Below are 25,461 nucleotides of genomic sequence, written 5' to 3'. Positions count from 1 at the left end.
GGTCATAGCTTTAAGATTAGATATGTTCTTGGTCACCAAGTGTGTTCATACAAAACATTTTTACAGTGTCAAATTCTCTATTTCAATGAAATGTGTAGCTTTTCTCTTTTCTGTATAAGGCTAAGCTCTACTCAGTTTTGTTTTTCATTGTTTTTTGGTTGCTTTATTTTGTTTTAAGGTTCTCTGAGGAATATTCCCAAATCACATTAGAAAGTACTCATTTATTTAGGTAAATCATTTCAAAAATTTCATTAGCTATAACTGGGTTTCAAGGAATTTTCTACAACTGCTCACATTAACAAACCCTTTGCACATCTTTGTTGGCATTCCCACTCTCGTTCTTCATTCTTACAGTCCAACTTGTTACTGCTTGTGATTAAGTAGCCCCCTTTTCTTCTGTCCTTAAATGATTTGATAAATTTCTTCCCTCTAACATTTTGGCATTTTAAAATGTATTACATTCTATATAAATTATTCTCATCTAACACATGGAGGAAAGTGAGCAAGATATTCTTTCTCCTTAGGCAAATATCACTTTAGCGTATTTTCAATTCACATACATGTGGAGGCTTCACAGTACCACATTTAGCTACAATAGTTTCAAATATAGTTTTTCCCAAGCTATAATAAAATATAGCATTTCTAACATAGTGATCTTTGTTCTCATTAGACACCATGCTCTTATTAATTATGTGAAACCAGTCTTATGAATGTGATTTTATCTACATATATATATAATGTAAATTAAAGAATTTTTCCTTTTAAAATATTAATTTTCAACACTCTTGAATAGAAGATACCCTGAATAGTTATACTATAAATTTAGAGTATTCTTTCTTTTTAGAGATAAACATCTGTGGATTAAATGATTAGGCACTTGCCATGTGTCACTGTTTTGTCTTTGTTTTAAAAACCTGCTTACAATGGATTAGAAAGATTTTTGTACATAAAAAATAGGTCACTGACTGAATGAGAAGCATGGATCATCTCTTTTAACAGAGTGTAAAATGATGACATGTGATTCACTAAGAAAAACTAAGATATAAACTACAGGATTTATATGTTTAAATGATACTTGGGTTGTATTATCAGTACATTTTACTAAATGTCTATTTTTATGTGTTGTTTTTAAGTATTTGAAAAAATGCTACATACAACTTGCTATCTAAATTTTTTCTCCTCGAGTTATTTAGGACAAGAGAAAATAATTATGTTCAATTATATTTGATTTAGAACTTTTGGATGAGTTTAAATATGTTCAATTAATGAAATGGTTATACTTATTTTCACTCAATAAATGACAAACTAAACACTCTTTCCTGTAAGTTTAAAACATAATTGATAATATTACCCTGTGTTGTAATTTATCTTTTTTATAAATTTTGTTTTCCCAGACATCTCTGTCTTAAATCCTCAAAGATATCATTCATTTAGCTATTTGACACTAAGCCCGTACATGAAATTATAACTATGGCTACAATCCCTTCTCATTTTGGAGCCTTCTCAGTCCATGAACCAAGGATGCTAACATTTTTCCTCTCTATTTTAACTTTGTGGTCATGACACTTTACTGCCACACTTACGGTCACTTGTCCACACTTTTTTCTAACACCATGCTTTCCCATTCTGAGTCATAGTACCCTCACGCCCACCCAGAGTGACTGTGGGTGCCACTGCTGTGCAGAGGATACTGTGATGTGCTGCCTGGATATTTCCAGCATCTGGGAATGCTCCCAGCAGACAGCCATCAGCCTTCTTTGTGAATTGCCGAGGCTGCCACGCCACCTGTCTAGGGCAACCCACATGTAATGATTTGTCCATATAAAGACGTAAAAACCAGGCTTCCTTCATCCAAACTTGGAACAATTTGGAAAGGCCATTCCAGCTTCAGAGCTCCCCAGGGATCAATTGAAACTTTCATCAGGACTGCACCACTGCCTGTATTCTCCTTCTGCCCACTTATGCTTCCTTTCCTTTCCTCCCACAGCTGTTATTCCCAAGAGCATTTCTTAATAAACCTCCTGCATGCTAATTTCCATCTCAGGGTCTACTTCCTGGAAAATCCAATTTACAACAGTCTGCTATAACAAAGATCCTCAAAGTTAAGATTCATTTTTCCTGCTTATGGTACAATTTTAAAATCCCTTGCCCCATAGATTTCATTCCCCAGTGGCAGAGATGCCTTCAGCCTTAATTTGAACTTGAAGTTGACTTGAATTTCTGCATTGAGATCTTAGAATAATCTCTTTTTAGGCAACCCAAAAGGTTGGTGCTAACATTGCTTACAAGCATTAAACTATAATGCATTTGAAGGCAGTTTCAATAAATGACATAAAATCTCTACAACTTAAGTCTATAAAAGCCCTGGAAGCAAAATTCCCAGTGTCGCATACAGTCTACACATGAGCAGTAATTTCATATGAAGAGTCAGTTCCTGGCCAGTGTGAAGAATAGATGAGTATTCCTTTTCATACACAGTGGGAAGGAATCTACATCCCTGAACGCTCAATAGTTTCTACCCCAATAATCACTCAGACTGAAAACATCTGTGGGGATAAAGTTTGTCCCTGTCTTCCTGGCCTCATCACCTAAAAGTTCCGACCCACTGAGTATTCAAGTCAATTCAAGATTGTCCCATTAAGAGGAGGCTAAATATCACTCGTGCATAACGTCTGGGACTGGTCTTGCTTCCTAAAACTTAGTACAGTATTCGATGGAGCTCGGGTAAGCTTTGGGTGCTCGTGCCCACTGTGATCACAGGCCTAAGAACAAGAAGGTGTTTTAAAATATCAGTTTTTTACCATCTCTCTCCCACAGGACTCTGCCTAAGGCTTGTAAATCTCCTTCCCCAGGGCCTTGGACGCTATTATTCCAAGATATCTCCCAGATTCTGAAAATTGTCACAATCTAGAAAAGTCTGCTGCTGCATTCAATTGCCTATGGACCTGGATGCTGACGGGAAGTAGCATGTGCTTGCTATGGTTGGATATTGTGGGTTGCATGTCTCACTTGAGGAGGTCACCCAGAAAACCAGGTTAATCCCTATGGCAGATCTCATATTATTCTGACTTCCCCTGTTTCTCTGTTGCTGAGATTGAGCCTATGTTGCAGTTCTTTCCTTTCTCCCTCCCTTCTTTTATCCCTTTGTCCTTCCTTCTTACCATCATTTGGAGAACACGTGTTTAGGGGGTCTGTGAAAGGAATAGCTGCACCTAAGCAGTGCTATCTGAATCCTCTGTGTGGGGCCCCAATAATTTGCTTCAGGAATGAATGCTTTGCTCCTGAGGTCTACTTAGACTGTTTGCTGCTGCTACTGTCTCTCCGTTATATGGCTGCTTGATATGTATAAGCCTATGCCTGCTGTCCAGACCAGAGTCTTCTAACTGGTGTCCACTCTCAGCCATTCAGAGTTATTTAGAAATCATCAGGGACAGACTTAGAACTCTTCTCCATTTCTTTATTCCATCACCTGTATGTGCAAGGCACAGATATCCTCTTTATAAGTAGAGCCTACTACAGTTCTGTTTAAGGTGCCTAGTTAGGGATTTTCTCCTCTTATTATTTATCTATTTAGTTATAGACCAACTCAGAGTTAAAATCTCTTCCTGATCCCATCTCTCTCTCTCTCTGACAAAAAGAAAAGTTTGGTTTTGTTTTAATTAAAAAGGTGACATTTTGGTGAAATTAGAAAATAAGAAGGTAAAAATTACTGTAAATAACTTTTACTAACATTTTCTTTCAGATTTTTTCTTCTAGGAGTGCAAACACACACTTAAACACATACACGCCCCCCAAGACACACAAACAGTGCATAGAATAGCTAAATGTATTCAGCAACTACTATAAGCTAGTATTCGTATTAAGCATTTTATATACATTTATTCTTTTCTTAGAGTAGATTCTGAAAGTGAAATAATTATCTCAAAATCTTCGAACATTTTAAAAGCTCTTGATATATATTGTCAAAAAATTTTCAGAAAGATTGCACCAATTTATAATCGCCAACTACTGTTGAAAAGTTAGTTTCATTAAACTCTCCAAACACAGACGCCAACTTCTAAAAAATTAATGCTAATTTAATAGTTGGAAAGATAGCCCATGTTGTATTTGGCATTTCGTCTAATCTCTTTTTTTTCTGACTATAAAGTAATACAAACTACTTATAGAAAGACTAAAAAATATAAACGATAACAGAAAATAATAACTTGTCATCCATATCGAAACATAACAGTAGTTTGATGATTACTCCTTTTTCTTCTTGCTGTGTACATATTAAAATACATAAATAATATCTACAATGTTGAGGTCATATGGCTGATACTTTTATCTAAATTTTTATTTAATACTATATATTGTGACAACTGAGTTATCAAATATTCTCTGAAACATAATTTTTATTAGTTGCTAAATATTCTATCTTACAAATCTGCTACAATGTATTTTACCTTTCTTGCTTATTGGACATGTATTCATCAATTACACAATTGATCAATAATATCATTGGGGGTTCAAAGTCTTTGCATTTTTGATGATTTGAATAATTTATGACCAGAAGTGGAATTATTAGTTTAAATGATGTGGATATTTTAAAGTTTCCTGATAAAGATTGTCATATTTTTTCTAAAATGCTTGTTTCAGTTATGCATAAAAGCACACTTCAGTCTTCACAACATTTTCTTTTTAATTGTTCTATTTTAATGATTCACATTCTGTGCTTTTCTAACTTTTTTATATTTGTTTAAAATATTTGTATATCTTTTTTTCTGAATTCACTGACCATATCCTTCACATATTTTTCCATTGGCTCTAGTATTATTAAATAAATTGGGCATGTTTCCCTGAGAATTTGCCCCCTACAGAACCCAGAAACAAACTCAATTTCCCTGAGTTATTCTCATTAAATATTTTGAGTAATTTAATCACCTGTGACTCTCAGTGATAAATTTTTTGAGAAGTTCTCATATGCTTCTTAGTACTTATGATTATAGTACTTCTTATTCGCAAAGTTTAAAATTTACAATTTACATTACATTTACAATGTATGTTTACATTTTAATTACAATGATTTTAGGAATGTGGAGTTTGGGGTCCATGGGAGAACAGTGGGTAATGAAGTCAAGATTCAGACCAGGTCTTCAATTCCTAAATCTTGTAGTTTTCACTAAGACATTTTACCAATGTTCCTAGTGCCTGGAATATAAAGTGACTTCAGAAGCGTTAAGAAAGTTCTGTAATAATGTTCAGGAAGCCAATAGCAAACGCATGTCCTGTATTTTTAGAAGGAGACTGATATACATTTGGGGGCTTTTAATTGCAGTCCTCCATCAGTTTTAACTTTTCAATGTCTAAATATGAAAACACGGCAATATAAAAAAAAAAGCCAGCTGTTTTTACTCAGAGCACGAATTGATGAGTTTATGAATGACAGAAGTCACAGGAAGACTAAGAATATTCTAGCCCTTTTCAATAACCTAAGCCATCTATTAGTACCTTGGAGGGCTTCCAATTTTACGCCTCTCCCTCTTCCCAACGTCCTCAGAAAAAACAGACTTTATACCGCCAAAGGAAATGGTTACATCGATATCTTCCATGTTTTCCGAAAACTAAGGTGTCATTTTTCATTTTGATACCTGAAATGGTTTCCCCTTTTGCCTCATTTAAAATAAAATCGCCCATGATCTGTGATCTCGTGAGAGCTTTTTCGATTTAAACAGCATTAAGATATGTTCCTTTCTTTAGGGCACACGTCTGCAAATTAAAACATCCTTTTCCAATGAGCGCCTAGGAGAAAAATCAGCTCTTCCTTCCTCGAGTGGTTTTAATTCACGGGTACGACCTATTTCAGAATACAATGTGGAAGCAGAAAGAGAGTCTCCACAGGTGGAGCCAGGACGCGGGGTACCGCGAAGAAGGAGGCGGGAAGACGCCTGAGCCCCGCAGGGGCCCTGCCGCCTCTTCTCTCCTTTCTGCCCCTTGGGGCCGGAGGAAGCTTCAACCTCGCCAATCCCCGTCGCGCACGCGCGCTCGCCTCCCCCGCGCGCAACCTCCCACCCTCGCCCTCACTGCACCTGCCAGGTCATAAACCTCTTCCCACCCACCCTCGCCCTCTCCCAGAGCAGCGGCTTGTCTCACATTGATTGGTCAGAGCCCACGAGGGCATGTCCAATCAGTTTCGCTTCTGCGCAACCCCCTCCCTCTCTTCCCGCCCCGGCCCCGCCCTGCCCGCCCCTCGGGTACCTAGCTTCTTTGTGACTGGTGCGCGCCCAGGTCACTCAGCGGGGCGAGGTGTGTAGGAGTGGGACAGAAGGGAGGGCGGGGAGGGGAGAGGAGAGCAGGGGCGGGGAGGGGGCGGGGCTCAGGTGCCGAGCTGCGCGGCCGGACCCAGACAGGGGAGGGGGCGAACGCAGGAGCGAGGCGGGGGCGGACGAGGAGGGGGTTACGCCGCGACGTCGGCTGCGCGAGGTTTCGCGCGTGAACGGCGCCGGCGCTGGGCCTGGCTACCGAGCTTTCCCCGCGGGCTAGCAGGTCTCGACGCCGGCTCCTCGAGGAGCGCCGGGAGGAGGGAGGTGTCGGTGTCCGCGACGTAGTCGACGGCTGCCTGGGCCATGGAGGAGACGCAGCCGCTTCCACAGCCTGAGCTGTCGCTGTGCGACAGCCTCATGATCTGGGTGAGTGCGAGGGGGCGAGGGGGCCGAGGGGAGGAGCCCCGGGTGCTCGGTTCTCTCCAGGTGAGCCCGAGGAGGACCGGGGCCACCTGCGCAGTGGTCCCAGCGCGCCCTGCCCTCCGCTCCTCATGTCGCCCGTGACCGCGAGAGTGCCACCTGCGGGTCGTAGGGCAGGTGTGTGTTGGAGTGGGGAGGGGGGGCGGTCGTGACGGTGGAGCCTCTGGTCTTCGCCTGAGGATTCCACCTGGATGGTGTCCCTAACAGCTGTGGCAAAAACCAAGTGCCCATCCCCTTTCCTCCCCTCTGCCCCAATTTTTCCCCTTGCACTACGCTCCAAGCCCTGGACTTCCTGGATCACCTCCTCTCTTGCCTTCCGTCCCCTTGGGTGAAGACCCCCTCCAAAACCTCATCCTCCACCCCAACCCCCTTGCTTTACTTGGACACAGGTGGCCAGGAGGTGGCTGGCTGTTTGCGTTCCCGGATCAGTGCTTCTTCAGGACTCTAGGACATCCGACTTTGTAGAAGCTGCTTCGAAGGGATGTTTCCACATATTTCCTGTGTGGAGAGAAAGATGTGTGGGGAGTGGGGGCTCGTTTTCCCTTTTTCCTCGCTGCCCCTCCCCCAAACGGACAGCATTCTCTTTAAAGCAAAGGACTTGACGTTTTCGTTTCCGCTTTATCCATGTTTAGGATATCTGTTAATTTGCGATGGGTTTTGGACAAGCAGGTCTGTCCCCAGATTCTTCAGTACTCCAGTCAGCAAAATGACACCTCGCCTTTGGAGTTGCTTAGCTATCAGAGAGCTGGCATTCAGGTGTGGTTCCTAACCCCTATTGGGCAAGGATGGCACTTGATGGTCCACAGGTGTTGCTGATGCTTATCCCAAACCAGTTGTTTAATTGTGTGTAGGGGAGTGTGTACAGAATTGGAATGTGAACAGACTGGATCAGTAAGCGTAATTGGTTGATGAGATTCCCTAGAGATCTCCTAATGCGTCTAATTCCAAAGAATGAGAAATCTGGAGGGTTTATGGAAGTATGTGAAGTCCACTGAAAATATCCATAATTTAAAGCAACTTTTTACACTTTGGAAGTAAATGCCTTTTGCTTCAAGTGGAATGCAAGTATCTAGGGTTTCTGAGTTAAAAGCAATTAGCTAACTGTTCAGCTGTATTTTTGTTTAAAACGTATTGCTTTAAACAAAGCAACATTTACTTTTAATGATTTGTTTTGTTAAAACAAGTGATTAATTAAGGGGTGTATCCTAATCTGTTACACTGTTGTTTTAAACATCATCTGAAGTGGTAAACTTAGTCTTTATGATGTCATTGACTTATATGTGAGATGGTGGAGAAGCACAGGATTATCTTGAATTATATTGCAATATTTTAAATACTGTGTGACTGTATCCATTCTTTTACCTAGAATTTATTGACTTTCGATTTAGTGCTGTCACTGAAGAAGACAGTGGAGTGGTAGGCAGAGTTGTGTATAATTATAGTGGAAGGCAAAATTCTTTAAAAGCTGCAAAAATATTATAAACCAAATGGTGTGGACTCATAGATGACAGAGTAAAATGGTTGTTTGCTTCTCCAGTTCTCTCTTGGGCTGCTGAGCACTGTGGAGAAAACTGACTGTGCAAATTATTGCTGGTACTAATGCTGCTACTGTCAAATGCGTCTTTCCCCAAACACTGCCAAGCTTTATGCTTAAGAGTAATCAGACAGTGCCTTTCATGTTTCTCTTAGCAAAACTTTATGAGTACTTATTGGAGCCCCTAGCACTTCTTCCCCTTGGACAAATGACCACCGTCTTATCTTTAGCTCTGGCTTTGGACTCAGTCCCTTCTACCTCTTCTACAACTTTGCTCTGTCTTTTATCCCCTTTCTGTATTTACAACTTCTTTCTCTTCATTGTCTCTTTTCTCTCTACGTATAAACTTGTTCAAATATTCCCCCTTTTAAAAAGAAAACAAGGAGCCGCCACTCCACATTAAAACCACATTGTTTCCCCTTTTCTTCACAGAAAAATTTCTTGAGTTTTTTTCATACTCATATTTTTATTAATATTTCCTTAACTCTCATTCACTCTTTAACTCACTGCACTTGAGTTTCTTTTCTGTAAGGCTTTCGCTTCATTACCAGTTTGCCAAATTCAACAAGTGTTATATTATCCTTTACTTACTTGATGCTTCCTTTGTGAAATTATCTTCTGTTTGGCTTCTGGGCACCTGTCTGTTGCCTTTTCTTTACCTCTTTAGATGATTTCCAGGGAACTTTACTGTTTTTTTTTTTTTTGCCTTAGCCGGCCAGTACGTTATTGATCTTACCTCACCTCCCAAACTTTCTTCAAGCTCACCTTATGTAACACTTCTCCAAGGAAATTTTAACTTCTATTTCCTCTACCTGGAAAATTTTCCTTCTGGTTCTTCCAGTGGCTTGCTGCTTCTCATCATTCAGGTCTTGGGTCTGATGTTGCCTTTTAGGGACTCTCTGTGACAGCCCTTTCTAAAGTCCTACTTGTCCCTGCGCCCCACCTCCCCCTATCCCAGTGTAACTTGTTAACCACTTCTGTCTTATATATAATGCATAGTGCTTTCTGAAGTCATCCAGTTTGTTCCTTGGGATCAGAGCCCTTGCCTGAACTGTTTTCTGCTCTATCCCTGGAAGGAAGAACACTGACTAGAATCTGCAATACAACAAGAATCAAAGTGGTGATAATAAATATCATTGTTTTGGTTCCGACCTCAGAGACTAGTATTTCACTATTAAGTATGATAAAACTGTAGGTTTTGTAGATACCTGGGGGTGAATTTTTAACTGGATCATAGAGGATTGATGGATTTCAGCAAGTAGAAATCAGGGAAATGAGTTTTCCAGATGCAAGGAAGAGCCACTTGCAGTAGTGTAAATGGTCTCTCTCCTTTGGCTATAGATTGAAGGGAGGTAGTAGAAGATAGACATTTGTCATGATACCCCTGGCTCTTTTATGTGCACCCTACCATACTATGTAATGTTATGTGTTGAGGGGAAGTAGTACAAGATGTAAGGTTTTAAAAAAAAATTATGATGGGGCCAAATCATGGAGGTAAGAAGACAGATGGGAGTAACTCTGTTCTTTTAGCAGTAGGAGGAAAATGGAGCCAACACTGACATAATTAAAGAAGTCATCAAGAGAGGTTGGTTAGGTGAAGGGATGCCTCTTTTTGAAATTGAACAAAAATACTGCATTTTATGATTTGGAACTCACCTTCTTAAAATAATTAGTTCTTAGAAATGTTGTACTGCTACTTAGCAGAAAATTCAGGGCAAAATGATAAATGTGGCCATCCCTTACATGATGGAAGAAGTGTATGAGAGTTTGAAGATAAATTTGTATGAAGATAAATTTAATTCTTCTGCTTGGCTCTGTGACACTGGAAATTTATTTAATATCTTTGGACTTTACTTTCAAAAATTAAAGGGTTGCACCAAATGGTTTTTAGTGGTTCTCTTGGTTCTTGCATTCTTTGACCTTGACAGCAAGCGAAGGAAAAAGTAATAACACATATATACCCAAATTAAGAAAAGTATTAAATGTCAAATTGTTTTTTAGAAGATCTTAAAACTCAAAACAATGGTTGTCTTTCTGAAATGAGGAGCTAGAGGGGGAGATATGAAGAGTAGATCCAAGATTGAGTTTTTTTGGTTATCTGTTGTGAAAACCCCATCTTACTTGATTTCTGTGATGTTTGTATTGAAGCAACTTAGTGAACAGCATTTCCATATTTCTGATTGTTTGGTTTATTTAAAAATATAGAAGAAGAAAGTAAGACCGTTATTTGCCAGAAACTGTGTTTAATGGTGGACACCTGTGGAAGTGCTGTCTGTCCTTTTTGGGTCACTCACTAAAAAGACTTTGTGAATTGAAGTATGAAGGAACACATTTTCTTTTGTCCCTCTGCTTTGGCCTCACTCCACCCACTGAGCTTTTTAATTTATTATTCTTGATTATGAGCCTTTCAATTTAGCCAAACAAAATTACATTCTTTTTTATTGTATATCTATTTTAAGAACTTCCAAAAGGCACTCCAGTGTCCATGGCTATAAGGAGAAATTGATCTCAATCTGAGCACGGTGGGCAAGGAGACAACTCCTTAGCATATGTACTCGTTATACTTATCTCTTTACTATTTTGTCTAATATTCTGTGCCTCTGAAATTGTCCTTTTAAAATCACTAATCATATCCATTTTATAAAAAGTTAATGATGTAACTTTTAAGTTACACATTAAAAGTAAATGTGTAAGTAGGAAGGGCTGAAAAGTAGAAACCACAGTTTTCCCTTTGAAGATGCCCTAAACCCTGGGGTTTCTCTTCCCTGTACATCCACCCAATTTCAAAATCTTTCTTTTTTTATATTTTAAATATTCCATGAATTTATCCTGTCCTTTCAGTCTACATCACGCTAATTACTTCTCAGCTATCTATTTTTATCAACAGGACCATTGCAGGAACTTTCTAACTGGTCTCCCTGACTCAAGCATAAAGCTACCTTGTGTTACTATGCTGCTCTCCAAAATGTACTAAAGATGTCACTGTCTTCCTTATTACTCTTCAGTGATTCTTCTTCACCCAGAGCAATGGTTCTCAAAAATTGATGTGCCTAGGAATCACTTCGGGATTTTCTTGTTCGATATGTCTAGAAATTCTGATATGTATTGTTCCTAGACCCCACACTTTGACAAACCGTACCTCATTGCTAATGTTCTAACAGCTCTTGAGCTCATAGCACGTGCCAGCCCTTGATCTAAGTATACATTTGCTATTTCATTTAATTCTCCCAACAGTCTTGTGCAGTAGAAACTGTTCTATTATTTCCTGTTATATAGATGATGTCATTAAGGATAAAATATGTGCAAGCTTCTTGTTGTGGCCCTTTAGACCCCAACCTGTCTCTTTAACACTCTTGGTTGGCACTCCTTGCCCATCCTTCTTTGCACTGAAATCCAGGGATACTAAACATGTTCCCTAAAAATACCATCTCTTATATCTGTAGTTTTATATTCCTATTTCCTGAAGCTTTCTTACCCTGGCTCTTTCTTCACTTAGAAAATATGCTGCTTATCCATCAAGATCTATTCAGGAATCATCTCCAAGAACTCTTTCCTAAATACAAACCCTAATTAAATTAGTTGACTGCTAATTTTTCCAGAACATTTTGTGTGTACTACAGTCATGCTTACCATACATCATACCACATTGTCTAGAAACAATTTGTGCCTTTTTCTCCTCTCAGCTCTTTATTGAAGCTATATGGTGGGTAGGCCTTACACTTCATGATATAAGGTAATTGTTTGATAGTAAGCAGAAGTCCTATCTCATTTCAGAGCTCATGGATAAATAGTAAGTAGTTTTAGACTTAACATTTCTAGGCTTTATTTTCCTATCAGATGTTATGGGGGAAATTTTAAGATGTGAATGTTGGGTTATCTTAAAGTTATTTTTCTGATGATCTGCTAAAAATAGGGGGAACGCAAGACCAGAGTTGTACCTTGGGCTTTGTATTATGTGTTTATGTTATCTTAGGCATGATTATATGAAATACGAACTGTTTATTTTTATAAAAATATTACACAGCCATAGAAATTTATTAATACAGTTGCGTGTGTTTGGCAGGGTTTGCTTTTAAACAAAACAGGTATCTGTAGGTGTAAAGGAGCAGTAAGGTCATTTGCTTTATGTCATTTTAGCTGCAGACATTTAATACTGCCTCGCCCTGTCAAGATGTGAAACAGCTGACTAACGGAGTTGCCATGGCACAAGTTCTTCATCAAATGTGAGTAGTATTCAAACTCTGCCTGAAAAGAATTGTAAACCCAATAGCAAGGAAGAAAACTTAGACTTGAATTCTAAAGATTATTGAAACTTTATCTTATTCAATGGCATATTCAGGCAGATGGTACCCAGGCATTTTTGTAACTAGGGAACAAAAAAATTACTCCTCGTTTGTTCACAGAGATGCATCTTAATTAAACGAATGATCTGGATTCTTATTTATTCAAGAGATGTCATTTTAAACTTGTTCTGGGCATGTTCACAAGATTGTAACTACTGTAAAAGAAACACGTCGGATGATATAATTGTTTATAATGTTTTCTTTGGTTATACTATTGTTATTTTAAAGTATCAGTGCATGGAGATTATTTTAGAGATTATTAAAGCACAAAATACTGGACTTGGAAAAAATTTTAAAGTGTTACATTTTAAAATGTACTTCTGAATTAATTATATTAATTTTTGAATTTGCCAATAATGAAATGAGGATTGAGTGAAATTTAAAGTCACAGATGCTGGGGAACCTTAACTGATAAAGTGATTCTGTTTGGTCTAGACCCATTTTATGTAATCATATAATATCAGAAGTTCCCAAATTCAGTATTTCCTAATATTTTCCAAACATTGTGCAAAAATTAAACTTATAGTTTACAGTATGAACTGTACCCTCAGTAGGACAAACAGAGCCAGTTCTGTACTCATAATTTATTAAACCATAGTGACTTTACATCAGCTTACTTCGAAACAAGAATCCTATCCCTGCCTCATTGTTTTATAGTCAGGGATTGTTTATTTAATTGTTACCATCATCTTGTAAAGGTTTGCTGTGATTGACATTGAAAATCCTGTAGATGGGTTAGCAAAAATCCTATGCCTTTCTTAGAAAAACAATTTAAAATGATATAAAAATTATAGTTATTTGGAATCTTCGAAATGATCTAATGTGAATAGACAGATTTTATGATTAACTCATGATTAACACTTTAAAAGGCAAGCTTAACATGTTAACTTTTAGAGGGGGTAGTCATTCTAAAATATGCCTTATTCTCTTTTTTTCTTAAAAAATATTTCTTAAATGTTTTATTCATTTATATTCTGATTGATTTTAAAATGATTTAATTGATCAGAGCCAAGCATTCTGAACATAGCTCTTTTTCAACGTGTCAGGAAAGTCATTATTTTTTCTCCTTAGAATGTACACCTTGCCTTCTCATTGCGATATATTGTGGGTATTAGTGTAGATGCAGCTACAAAATGGTTGGTATGAATGTAAAGCCGGTATGCATTTGCTCATTTCAGCAGTCCCATCCAAAGATGTCATTTCTACATGTTTTGGTGGGCTTTAGTAGCTTTATGCCACAATACAATAAAAGAGATCATTTTTTTTTTTTTTTAAACCATGATGTGGTGCATATGGCTCTTTGACTTATATATGCTAGCACTGTACCTGATGTTTATAGTGGGATCAGGTAAATTTTAGCTGAACTGTATCCTTTATCAACAACTAATTTTTCCACAATCTGTTGAATCATGCTGTGAATGCTGATCCTCTCTGTCTCTGCTTTTTCTTGTTTTGTTCTCACTTTTGTCTTTTATTGTCTTCTAATAGCTTTTCTGCAGGAAAGATAAAATAGCCAATTAGAAAGTTTTCCATCTTCATTAAACGAATGACCAGTGACCTAAAATTGGGTCATGCTGAATCTCTCTCTCTCTCTCTTTTTTCCTCTTTGTTTTTTGCTTCCATTTGCCCGTTTTTACATGTTTTTAGGTGTCTGTGCCTCGTTATCATTCAAGGGCCACTTTCAATTTATTTTTCTTTTATAATCTCTTTCCAATTTTGGAGCTTTTCAGAAGTCCGTATCCTGAATACCGAGACTTACAGCATACATTTTTCCCTAGTTGTACCAGTGTATCATATTCCTGTTAAAAGGGCAAATTTTACCATATTTCTCTGAACATTTCAGAGCACTTTACATATCTTACAATTTATAGCGTATTGCATTGATGGCTATTGTGGCTAACATCAAATCACATCAAAGTTGTTACTCAAGGTGAGAAGGGAAACTCTGCTTTATAAGGAAGTGGCAAAATTTAACCAATAATTCTTCAATTACTTAGGGGCAGATACGCTTTTAAATAATAAAATCTTCAGTGGCATCCAAACTATATAACTTAGACATGGGGAGTCATGGAGTTATTGCTAGGGTTCTACAGTTCTGCAATTATTACCTTTAGTTTGGTTATGTAATATGTGCCTCTTTTTCAAGTGCATGTAGAAGCTGCTGTTATTTAAAAAACACATGGGTAAAACCCATAACTACACCTGTATTAGTTTTTTAGGGCTACTGTAACAAAGTGCCACACACCGAGGGGCTTAAAACAACAAAAATTAATTCTCTCACAATTCTGGAGGCTAGAAGTCTAAATCAGGGTATTAGCTGGGCCTTGATCCCTCCCATCCTTCCAGGAGAGGATCATTCCTTGCCTCTTCCAGCTTCTGGTGGCCCCAGGCATTCCTTGGTTTATGGCAGCATAACTCCAATCTCCGTCTCTGTATTCATGGCCGTCTTCCCTCTGTGTCTGTGTGTCTTCTAAGAACACCATATTCAGAACCATGTTCAGAATGCTTGGCTCCTATCAATTAAGTCATTTTTAAAACCTGAATAAAGGCCCAACCCAATTCAGTATGACCTCATCTTAACCTTGATTTCATACCTGTAGACCCTATTTCCAAATAAAGTCATGTTCACAGGGGTTAGGACTTAAACATCTTTTTTTAGGACACAGTTCAACCCAGAAAACCTATAAATAGTGTGTGCGACTTCCTCAAAAGAAGGGTTTAGCTTTGTCACTTTAAGCACCAGATAATCTCTCTATCGCTGTTGTCTTTGACTAGACATTTTTGCAGGAAGGAGTAGAATGAAACAGAGAACATAGAATATTCAGAGACCTTAAGCATAATGCATTTATTAATATTTGTTAATTCAGATATTTGATCATTTAAAATGATAAACCATGATATCCAGCATCTGAGTATTTATGAAATATATTGTAGACCCCATTAAATATGTTATTCAATTTTTACTGCTCTGTGAGGTAGATATTACTTTTGCCATCAATTAATACATGAGGCCAGAGACATAGAGAGTTGACATTGCTTTTGGAAGGTCAAATAATGAGCAAATAGCAAAGCTAGGATTTGCATTAGTTTGGTCTGACTCCAAAGCCACTGCCTTTATCATCTATAATCTTTGAAATCTAGTATCTTGAACCCCTCCTGATACATTTTTACTTTGGGGTACTAATAAAATGAAAGTCTAGCTGTGTATGTCCCAAGTACAAATAACAGTTTCATGTGTTAAGCACAAAAGATTTTTTGATTATTCAAGAATAGTCTCAGGGTGTCCATGGAAGCGACACAACTGTGTTGTTTATAGTAACAGGTTTGTATTCATTATTACCTGAATTTAGTTGGTAAAATTGTTGAAGGCAAATGCCTGGATGGAGTTAAAACAAAGTCATGTAATGATTATCACTTAGGTTTATTAGAAAATACTTGGACCATATTTTGCTTCATTAGACACATGTCCTCTTTCATATTTGTTGTCCCTTGAGAGTCATTGACATTCTGGGAAATATGAGAAAAAGAGCTCATTGTTGGGGGCTAAGAGTCAAATTAAGACATGTAGATGAGGCCGTAAAAAAGAAAAAAAAAGATATGTCCAGAGATTTCTGAGGTCGGATATCAAGTTTAATAGTGACAAAGACTGGCTGCCATTATAACTGTTTGAGAAGGGTGAATTTGTTTATAAGAAAGCAAATGGGAGATATAATTTTTATGGAGAAGGTAGAAAGTATTTCTCAGGGCTAAAGTTGAGATGGGATGGAAGGGAAGACAAGGAGAAATTATCTTGGAAAAACTAGATAGCAAAAATAGGTTATCTGTAGATCCAATTTCTAAAGATATTTATAGCATAGAATAATAAACTTAGATATTTAGGGTCAGTTAAAAGACTGGTATAGTAGTCAAGGTTCTCCAGAAAAACAGAACCAATAGGGTATATAAACATATACCCTATGTGTATATGTGTATACAAACACATAAGTTGTGTAGAGATATTTATTTTAAGGAATTGGCTTATGTGATCGTGGACTGTGGCAAGTCCAAAATCTGCAGGTAGGCCAGCAGGCCAGGGACCCAGCAGAAGAGCAGGCAGAGTCAGAAGGCCATCTGCTGGCAGAATTTGCTTTGGGGTGGGGTGGGGGGTTAGTCTTAAGGCCTTCAACTGATTGGATGAGGCCCACCTGCATTATTGAGGTTAATCTGCTTTATTCAAAGTCTACTGATTTCAGTGTTAATTTCATCTAAAAAATATCTTCATAGCAACGTCCAGATGTTTTTGACCAAATATCTGGGCACTGTGGCCTAGCCAAGTTGACACATAAAATTAACCATCACAGCTGGCATATACTTCTTTTGTTTAGGACTTTTTATTAATCTGTTGTAAAAAAAAATAAATTTATTTTGACAGCTAGGCTCATTAACTAAATTCAGTCATTTTAGATAACTACTTCGTTAGCAGTATATCATTTACACATTTAGATAAATTATTTTGATAATTGTAGCCTTAACATCTAGGAGAAGTTGAGCACAATTAATATTAATTTGCTCAAAACAAAATGGTTATATAAAATTATGTGTCAATTATAAATAAAAACGAAATGGTTACGAATTTCAAATAAATGAATTAAAAATGAAGCCGTTTTTTGCTTACCCTAGCCAGAAGTGATAGCTTCTGTATTAGAACACCTGAGGCAGAATGATTTCTGAAAAGCTAGGCACTGTGTTCAAGTTTCAGTTTTGCATTTTAAAATTCAAGATACAACCTTGGAAAAAAATTTCTTTAATGTTTTCCCCCACTTTAGTTGGCTTATCTGTAAAGTTAAAATTTAGATGAGACCTTTAAGACCTCTTCTAGCACTAATATTCTGTGGTTTCGTAGTTGTTTCACTCTTAGAGCAGTTATCACTTCCTCCTTGGAGTGTAGTTATTTGTGTTCTTTACTTTCCTCCTTTAATAGCTATTTCTCTAAGACTCAAAATGGTAAATTATTCATCTTCATATTAATCTTGTTTAATTCCTTACTCAGAGCAAGCATCCAAATATTTGTTTGGAATATAGTCTGTTAGTATAGTTCACTATATATAGTCAAATGTTCTTCAAAACTTTATTAAATACACAAAAACTTGGTATAGAAATTCTTGGTCTTTGCTTTCAATATCAATATAGGACTTCTAATTCAAACTAAGCTTATCTTTGTAGGTTTCTCATTTAAATTCATTCTACTTAATTCTACTCAATCAAATAGATTTATTCTGGGCTTTGTCATGTCCTTGTATCACTCAGGGCAAATTACTTAGATGCTGTCATCCTCAATTCCATGAGTAGTAAGATTGGGAGTAATAATAGATCCTTTGCCAAGTTACTATGATCTTTGAATGAAGTAACATGGAAAAACATCAAGCACAGTGCTTGATACGTAGTAGATACTAATGAAAATGTTGCTTGTCTTTTTTACCTTTTCAAGGTTGGGACTTTTACATCTTCCTGCTAGCAGGGCACCTAGTATTAAATATTTAGTAAATGTTTGTTAAATTGAAGGTGTTATTGACTTAAATAATTTAATATAAGAAATTATAATATTACTATGTAAATCATATTTACTATTCTTATTAAGGATAGGCTTTAAGGTACAAAGTGACTTTCTCTGTTGGTTCAGTTTGGTATTGTTTGTTTATGTAATGTAATGTTTACCATTTATTTTTTTGTTTTAGCGATGCAGCTTGGTTCAATGAATCTTGGTTAAGCCGAATTAAAGAGGATGTTGGGGATAACTGGAGAATAAAGGTATGCAGAATGAATGGGAGAAGCACTTGATCCAAACAGTGGTCTTAAAATTAGCACTAAGCCTCAACTAAATATTTTTTTAAATTAATTTATGAATACATTTTATTGTGTACAGTTTGAGCTTTGACACATATATGCTGTCAGATTAGATATAATTAGATATAGAATATTTCCTTTAACCTAAACATGCACTTAATGCCCATTCTCTATTAATCCCCACCCCAAGCCTGGCCCTAGGGGGCCATAGTTCTGCTTTGTGTCACTATGGAGTTCATTTCTAGAATTCCACATAAATGGAACCATATAATATGTACTCTTTGTGTCTACTTCTTTTACTCAGTGTACTTTTAAGACTCATTCATGTTGCTTTTATCAGTAATCATTTCTTTTTTGGGAGAGTAATATTTCATTACACTGATATAGCACAATTCGTTTTTAGCTGTTCACTTGTTGGTGGATGTTTGAATTGTTTCTGTTTTTGGCTATTATGAATACAACAATGATGAACAGTTATGTATCAGTCTTTGTATAAGCGCATAGGTAATTTCTCTTGGGTAAATTCCTGAGTGGAATTGCTGAGCTGCGTAAGTATATGTTTAACCATATAAGAAACCGTACTACTGATTTTCTCTTTTTAAATCAGTTTACTTGTGTCTTGTAGGACATTCATTTGTTTCATATATATTGTCTCATTTGTTGGCATACAATTTCTTCATGAAAAAAATTTTTTAATTTTATTGCTTTTTTTTTTTTTTTTTGAGACAGTGTCTCACTTTGTTGCCCAGGCTAGAGTGCCGTGGCGTCATCCTGCACAGTGACAACGGGGTCTTGCTATGTTACGCAGGCTGGTCTTGAATTCCTGAGCTCAAGCTGTCCTTCCGCCTTAGCCTCCCAAAGTGTTGGGATTACAGGCATGAACCACCATGCCAGTGTATACAGTTCTTAACTGTGTTATTATGCTAATAATTTGCTAGTGACTATATGATCTTTAGTGTTGTTTCCTTTTCCTTTCCTGCTATTGTTTGTGTCTTTTGTATTTTTTTCCTTGATAAATCTGGCTAGATGTTTTTCAATTTTATTTAGTTTTTTCCAAGACTAGCCTAGGTTTTCTATTTCATTGATTTTTCTCTCTGATGTTTATTATTTTCTTTCTTCCACTTAATTTGCCTTTCTTTTTCTTGCTTTTTAAGATGGCAATTTAATCAATTTTAGGCCCTTTTTTCTTCTAATATTAAACACTGCCTTAGCCACATCTCACACATTTTGACATACTGTGCTCTTAATTTTCATTCATTTCAAAATGTTTGGTAATTTTCCTGTGGTTTCTCCTTTGACCTGTGGGTGAATCCAAAGTAGGTAATTCAGATTCAAAATATTTAAAGATTTTCCAGATACTTTTATTTATTGATTTCTAACCTAATTAATTATTTTGGTCTGAAACTCTGTATTGAGAAATTCTTTTACATTTACTGAGACTTACTTTATGACTTACTTACTAGTCTATCTTGGTGAATGTTCCATGTGTACCTGAAAACAACATGTATTCTGCCATTCTATAAATGTGGATTATATCAAGTTTGTTGATAGTGCTGTTTATATATTTTATATCTTCACTGATATTCTGCCTAATTATTATATCAGTTATGGAGGGAGGATTCCTTAAATCTCTAATGATGATTGTGGTTTTGTTGATTTCTCCTTTCAATTTTGTTGATTTTTACTTCATGTATTTTGAATTTCTGTTATTAGGTTGATTGCACATTATACTTTTTATATCTTCTTGATGAATGAATCCATTTATCATTACGAAATGCTTTTCCTTATCCCTGTTGTTATTCCTTGATTTGAAGTCAAATTTGTCTGATATTATTATAGCCACTACAGTTTTGTTATGATTGTGTTTTCCATTGGTATTTCTTTCTCCTTTCTTTGTGTGTGTCTTTATATTGAAAGTGTTTCATGTAGACATCTAATAGTTGGGTTTGCTTTTAATCCAGTTTGACAATCTCTTTATTTGATTCTCTTTTTAAAAAAAAATTTCTATTTCTTTTCTTATGTTCCTGTTTTGTTTAAATCCTTGAACATTTTTAAACTAGCAGTTTTAACATTGTCTTCCAATTCTTTCATCTTTCATTTCTGAGCCCATTTCTATTGACTGAGATTTCTCCTAATTTTAGTCCATATTTTCTTGCTTCTTCACACATGTAGCAATTTTTTATTGGATATTAGACATTGTGCATTTTGTTATTGAGTGTTGGTTTTTTTTTTTTTTGATATTTCTTTAAAGAGTGTTAGACTTTGTTCTTACAAGCAGTTAAGATGCTTGTGACTCAGTTTGATCCTTCAAGACTTGTTTTTAGGCTTGGCAGGGGTAGATCTAAAGTTACTCTTTACTGTAGGGGTGAATTAGACCCACTACTACTAGTCTTGACCTTTTTGGGGTCTTTGGTGAATGCTTTATGCATATAGCGTAGTCTCTTCACTCTGGCTAGTGGAATTTCAGAAATTTCTGGGCCTGTATAGTAATTTTTGAGAATTCAGTTTACAGTTTCCTGGATTGTTTTCTCCTTGGAAAGAACATTGAGTTTGGAAATAACCTGGAGTTTCACCTATACACTTGCAAATTGTTATTTAGCCTAAGGGTCAAAGGAACCATTACACAGATTTCAGGCTCTCTTTTTCTCCATAGCTCCCATGTCTTCATCTGTCTGCCCTACAAATTCTAACTGCCTTGGCCTTCCTGAACTTCTTATGTTTCCCTGCTCAATCAGAACAACAGGCTTTGTTTGTTTCCCACCTCCCTATGCTATAGTCTGAAAATTGCCTCAGAATTTTAGACTAGTTTAGGGCTCATCTTTTTTGTTTTCCTTGTTTCAGAAAGCGGGGTTCTATGCTGCCTGTTGTCTAAAGCTTAAAAACAATTGTTTCATGTATTTTGTCCTGTTTTCTGATTTTTTGTGGCAGGAGAGAATTAAACCCTGTTAACTGACTCATGGCTAGAGTTGGACATGCTCATAAATAAATCTTTAAAGTGGGCATTTGAATTTACTTTGGCTCCTTTTAGATAAAATCACTCTAGCTAATTAAAAACTGATTAAATCTCTAATGTTTAAAAATTAATGTGTTTTTATTTATAGAACTCTAATGTTTTTGTTGTCATTTTTATTAGTGGAAAGTTTTCATTGTCATTTATCTTGGCATAAATGTTTTCCATTAATATGAAGTAAGAATTATATTCTTTTTTTCACATTAGGCTAATAATTTAAAGAAGATTCTTCAAGGGATTATGAGTTATTACCATGAGGTATGAAAACTATCTGACTTTGAATAAATACAAAATGCTATATGATAATTATATTGACACTGAAAAATGACTTGGCTTTTTATTTATAACATTTCACTGGAATATAATTCATAATTGGAACATATTGTTTTATTGCCATTTTTAAAGCTCAATTTTTGTGAAAATAAACAGATTTAAACTTAGATATATTGATTTGTAAAATAACATTGCTTGCATATTGATATCTTTAAATTATTTTCTCAAGTAGAATTACCTTCATCTTTAATATGATTTGATTTTATGCAATGCTACAAGTAGACTTTATAATTAATTGAAGTAATTTCCTATTTAAAGCACTATTTTGACATTTTTTTTCCAATGTAAACAGAAGCAAAGACGTACTGTGAGATTATGCTCATGCCAGTGAATTGGAAAAAATGCAAAATGAAATAGTATTAAAGTCACATTAGATTGTACATTACTCAAGTAGTTTTTTCTTACTCAGCATCATAACAGGTTCTCTAGTAGGGCTTTTGGTATGAGAAAGTTTAATCCTTAATGATTGGAAGTTTTTGAATTGACTTTGTCTTAAAGAATTTTTGTTTCTATTTTTTAAAGTTGTCATACAATTAAGCTTTTAATTTCTTTCAAAAATTTTTAATACTTTGTGAAATTTTTCAATTCATTAAATGGCCTAAAATTCATTTTGAAGGTTTTTTATTGCCAATAAACTTTTTAATAAGCTAAAAAAAGATAAGGCCAGAAAAAAATTAATCTATTAGATTTGTTCATTTGTAAAAGTGCAGTGGTTTATATTGTGGTTTTCTGTTAATTGATCTCACATCAAAATATTAATATCCTTTGGCTTAACATAAGCCTGTTTATTATTTAATGGAAAGGTGTAAGTTTTGTCATAGTAGACTAGGCCAGATGCATCTTAAACAGATCTCTATCTCTGACATTGGAATCAAAGGATATTTGGTATAAAATCAAAAGCAAATATAGTTACTTTTGGTTGGTTACTCAAAATTTTGGGAAGTTTCCTGAATATTGCTAACTGGTTTTAATCAATAATTATTGATATTTGTTTATCTGAATAATTTCATGAACCTATTATATTTTCCTTGCAACGTTATTAAATGTAGCAGATTTTTTGTAGCCTACATAAATGAGTGATCTAACTTGTTATTTTGATATCGCAGTTTTTAGGGCAGCAGATTTCTGAAGCACTTATCCCTGATTTAAACCAAATAACTGAATGTTCAGATTCTGTGGAGCTTGGGAGACTGCTTCAGCTTATTTTAGGTTGTGCGGTCAACTGTGAAAGGAAGCAAGGTAAGTGAATTTCAATCATTTAAGAATTTCTACTTTCTAGAAACAACTTACGTTGCTGTAAAAGGTAGCATTAAAATTTACTATTACAGCTTGTCAGAAAGCACCCTGAAATGTAAACCAGAAGATCTGAATCCTAACCCAGCTCTGCCATAGAAAGCTACATGCTTTAAATATCCTGTTTGTATTTGGATTCTGAGATTCATATTCAGTGGCTAAATTAAATGTATTTTAATTTAATTAGTTTAATATATCCAATGCTTAGGATATAGTGGATATTTAATGAAAATTGTACTTTTTCATCTGATACATTATCTATTTCACACGTAAGATAGAACCTTAGGTTAATTCAGTTTTTTATAAATAAATATTCAGCCACTAAATTATAATTCAGGCTTCTTCAGATAATATTCTTTTCAGAAGAATATCTGTCCAATATATCCTCCAGAAAAGTGGCCTCATTATATAAATGGAAATGGTGCATTATATTGGTATCTCCAAACATACCCATATCCTACTGAATACAAAAAGGTTATTTTTGGTTACATGTAATAATGAATAAAATGATCAACTGAACAGACCCAAATCTCCTTCCCTTGCGTGCTTCTGGGTGGTGAGAGTTTTGATACTGGATATTTTTTGCATGATTCGTCCAAACTTTCAAACACCACCTTTATAAAAGAATGATGTTGGGTGCTTAAGTTTGCAAAATACTTCAAGGCAGGACCTTAGAATTCTAACACATTTAACATTAACCAATGAAGAAAGGATATGAAACAGGATAAATTCAGCAAGAACAAATTCATAAAGGAAAAAAATAAAATACATGGAATCAGTTATAGTTTATCAATTAAAAAAGGACAGTGATTGGGTATTAGAATATTTGATATTAGTCCATCTCTATCATCAACCAGCTATTTTTTTCTATGGCAAGTCAGTACTTCTATGTAGGCTTTTATTTTTCACTTATAGATAATGTCAAAGATCTAGTTGTTGAATTTTTCATAAAAGTGAAGGACATTTGCTCATGGAAGCTTGAAACTTCCCTAAATATTTAATCACAGATTACAAATAGTAATCCACTTGTAAATCTAGTAATTTTCTCTTATAATTGTCATCCTTTTAATTTTTTCTTTTGAATAATGGCTTTTTCATATTTTAATTACTGATTATTTTAAACTTAGTTTTGCTTACCTAATCTTACCAGATTTGTCAGTCTTTTTCAAAGAACCAACTTTTGGCTTTGATTCTATTTTGCTTTTACTATTTAATTTCTGTTCCTATGTCTATTTCTGTCCTCTTATGAATTAATCGTCTGTTCCTATTCTAAGCTATAATTGACATTTTAAGCTATAATTTTCCCTTAAAGTGATGATTTTGCTGTATCCTACAATTTTTGATATAATATGTAGTATTTTAATAATTTAGTTGTAAGCATTAGAAAGCAATTTTTCCTCATGTTTTTAAAAGGAAATTAAATTTCTAGATCTATAAATAAATGTTTAACGTGTAGTAAATATAAAGGAATAGTTTCATTTTCATTATTGAAAAATCAGGATTATCTAATTGGATTTATTTTTGAGGGTATGTATCTGGATTCTCAATTTTTGGGTGTGAGCAAATAAATGAAAAAAAAAATTATTAGTAATTGAATTGAAATTTTAAAACACATCCAGGATATGAAACAGCTTCCACACTTTTATGCTTTGCAGTGAGAATTGATTTTTAGAATGATTCCAAGGTACTGCAACAGTCCTAATCTTGAAAGAATGAACTGGTTGGTTACCTTACTTATCTTGGTGGGAAGGAGATTATTTTTATGAGGATTTCAGTAGACCTGAAACACTTCATTATCCAGAGAACCTACTTAAAGGAAATCATTCCATTGCCTATGCATTCTCTAGTTAATTCTTTTTTTTTTCTCCCTTCGTACTTAGTGGTCAGGTGCACATCAGAATTTTTGTCTAGTTCTTGTCTTCAGAAACAAAAGGAAGATTTAGAGAACTTTTAGAGAAGTTTCCCAGAAGAATAATTGAAACAATGAAAGTACTGTATTAGGAAGTAAGAAGTCCTTAAAATTTTGGGGAAATATTTTAGCTGGAGCACATACAGTTAAAATGGATTTAAATCTGCAAATATATAAAGAACTCTTTTTCATGGCTCCTCATTTCCCGTCAGGATAGCATCACCTTGACTTAACCACACGTGCGTGTGTGGTGAGATGCAAGGTCTCCTTGTGGGACTTGGTGAATGCCGGGAAGGTGTTTATAGGAGGCTGTAAATGTCCCTTCTTTGAAGCCTTCCTGGGATGAACTAAGTAGGTGATAAAATGAAACTTTTTGGATCTAAGATTAAATAATTATTGTCATAATTGTTTAAAGATTAATTCTAATTTCTTCCTTTTCTCTTTTTTATAAGACAACTAAAGGGTTTCTTCTTTAGGAGAAAAGAAACCATTTA

General features: G+C 35.6%; 1 protein-coding gene across 1 annotated transcript in view; it reads left to right on the top strand.

Moving 5' to 3' along the window:
* Window positions 1–6,369: 6,369 nt before the first annotated feature.
* HOOK1 (hook microtubule-tethering protein 1) overlaps window positions 6,370–25,461 on the top strand; it is an 83,391-nt gene continuing 64,299 nt past the window's right edge. The window contains exons 1-5 of the mRNA XM_012639333.1: window positions 6,370–6,668; window positions 12,394–12,479; window positions 18,314–18,386; window positions 21,640–21,690; window positions 22,872–23,004. Coding sequence (XP_012494787.1) covers window positions 6,606–6,668; window positions 12,394–12,479; window positions 18,314–18,386; window positions 21,640–21,690; window positions 22,872–23,004 — 406 coding nt within the window. The 5' untranslated portion in view covers window positions 6,370–6,605. The remainder of the gene's footprint in view (window positions 6,669–12,393; window positions 12,480–18,313; window positions 18,387–21,639; window positions 21,691–22,871; window positions 23,005–25,461) is intronic.

The sequence above is a fragment of the Propithecus coquereli genome, unplaced genomic scaffold, assembly GCF_000956105.1.
Source record: "Propithecus coquereli isolate 6110/MARCELLA unplaced genomic scaffold, Pcoq_1.0 Scaffold14, whole genome shotgun sequence".
Lineage (NCBI taxonomy): Eukaryota > Metazoa > Chordata > Mammalia > Primates > Indriidae > Propithecus > Propithecus coquereli.
Note: the sequence above shows the minus strand (reverse complement) of the source record. Positions and strands in the feature narration are given on the sequence as shown.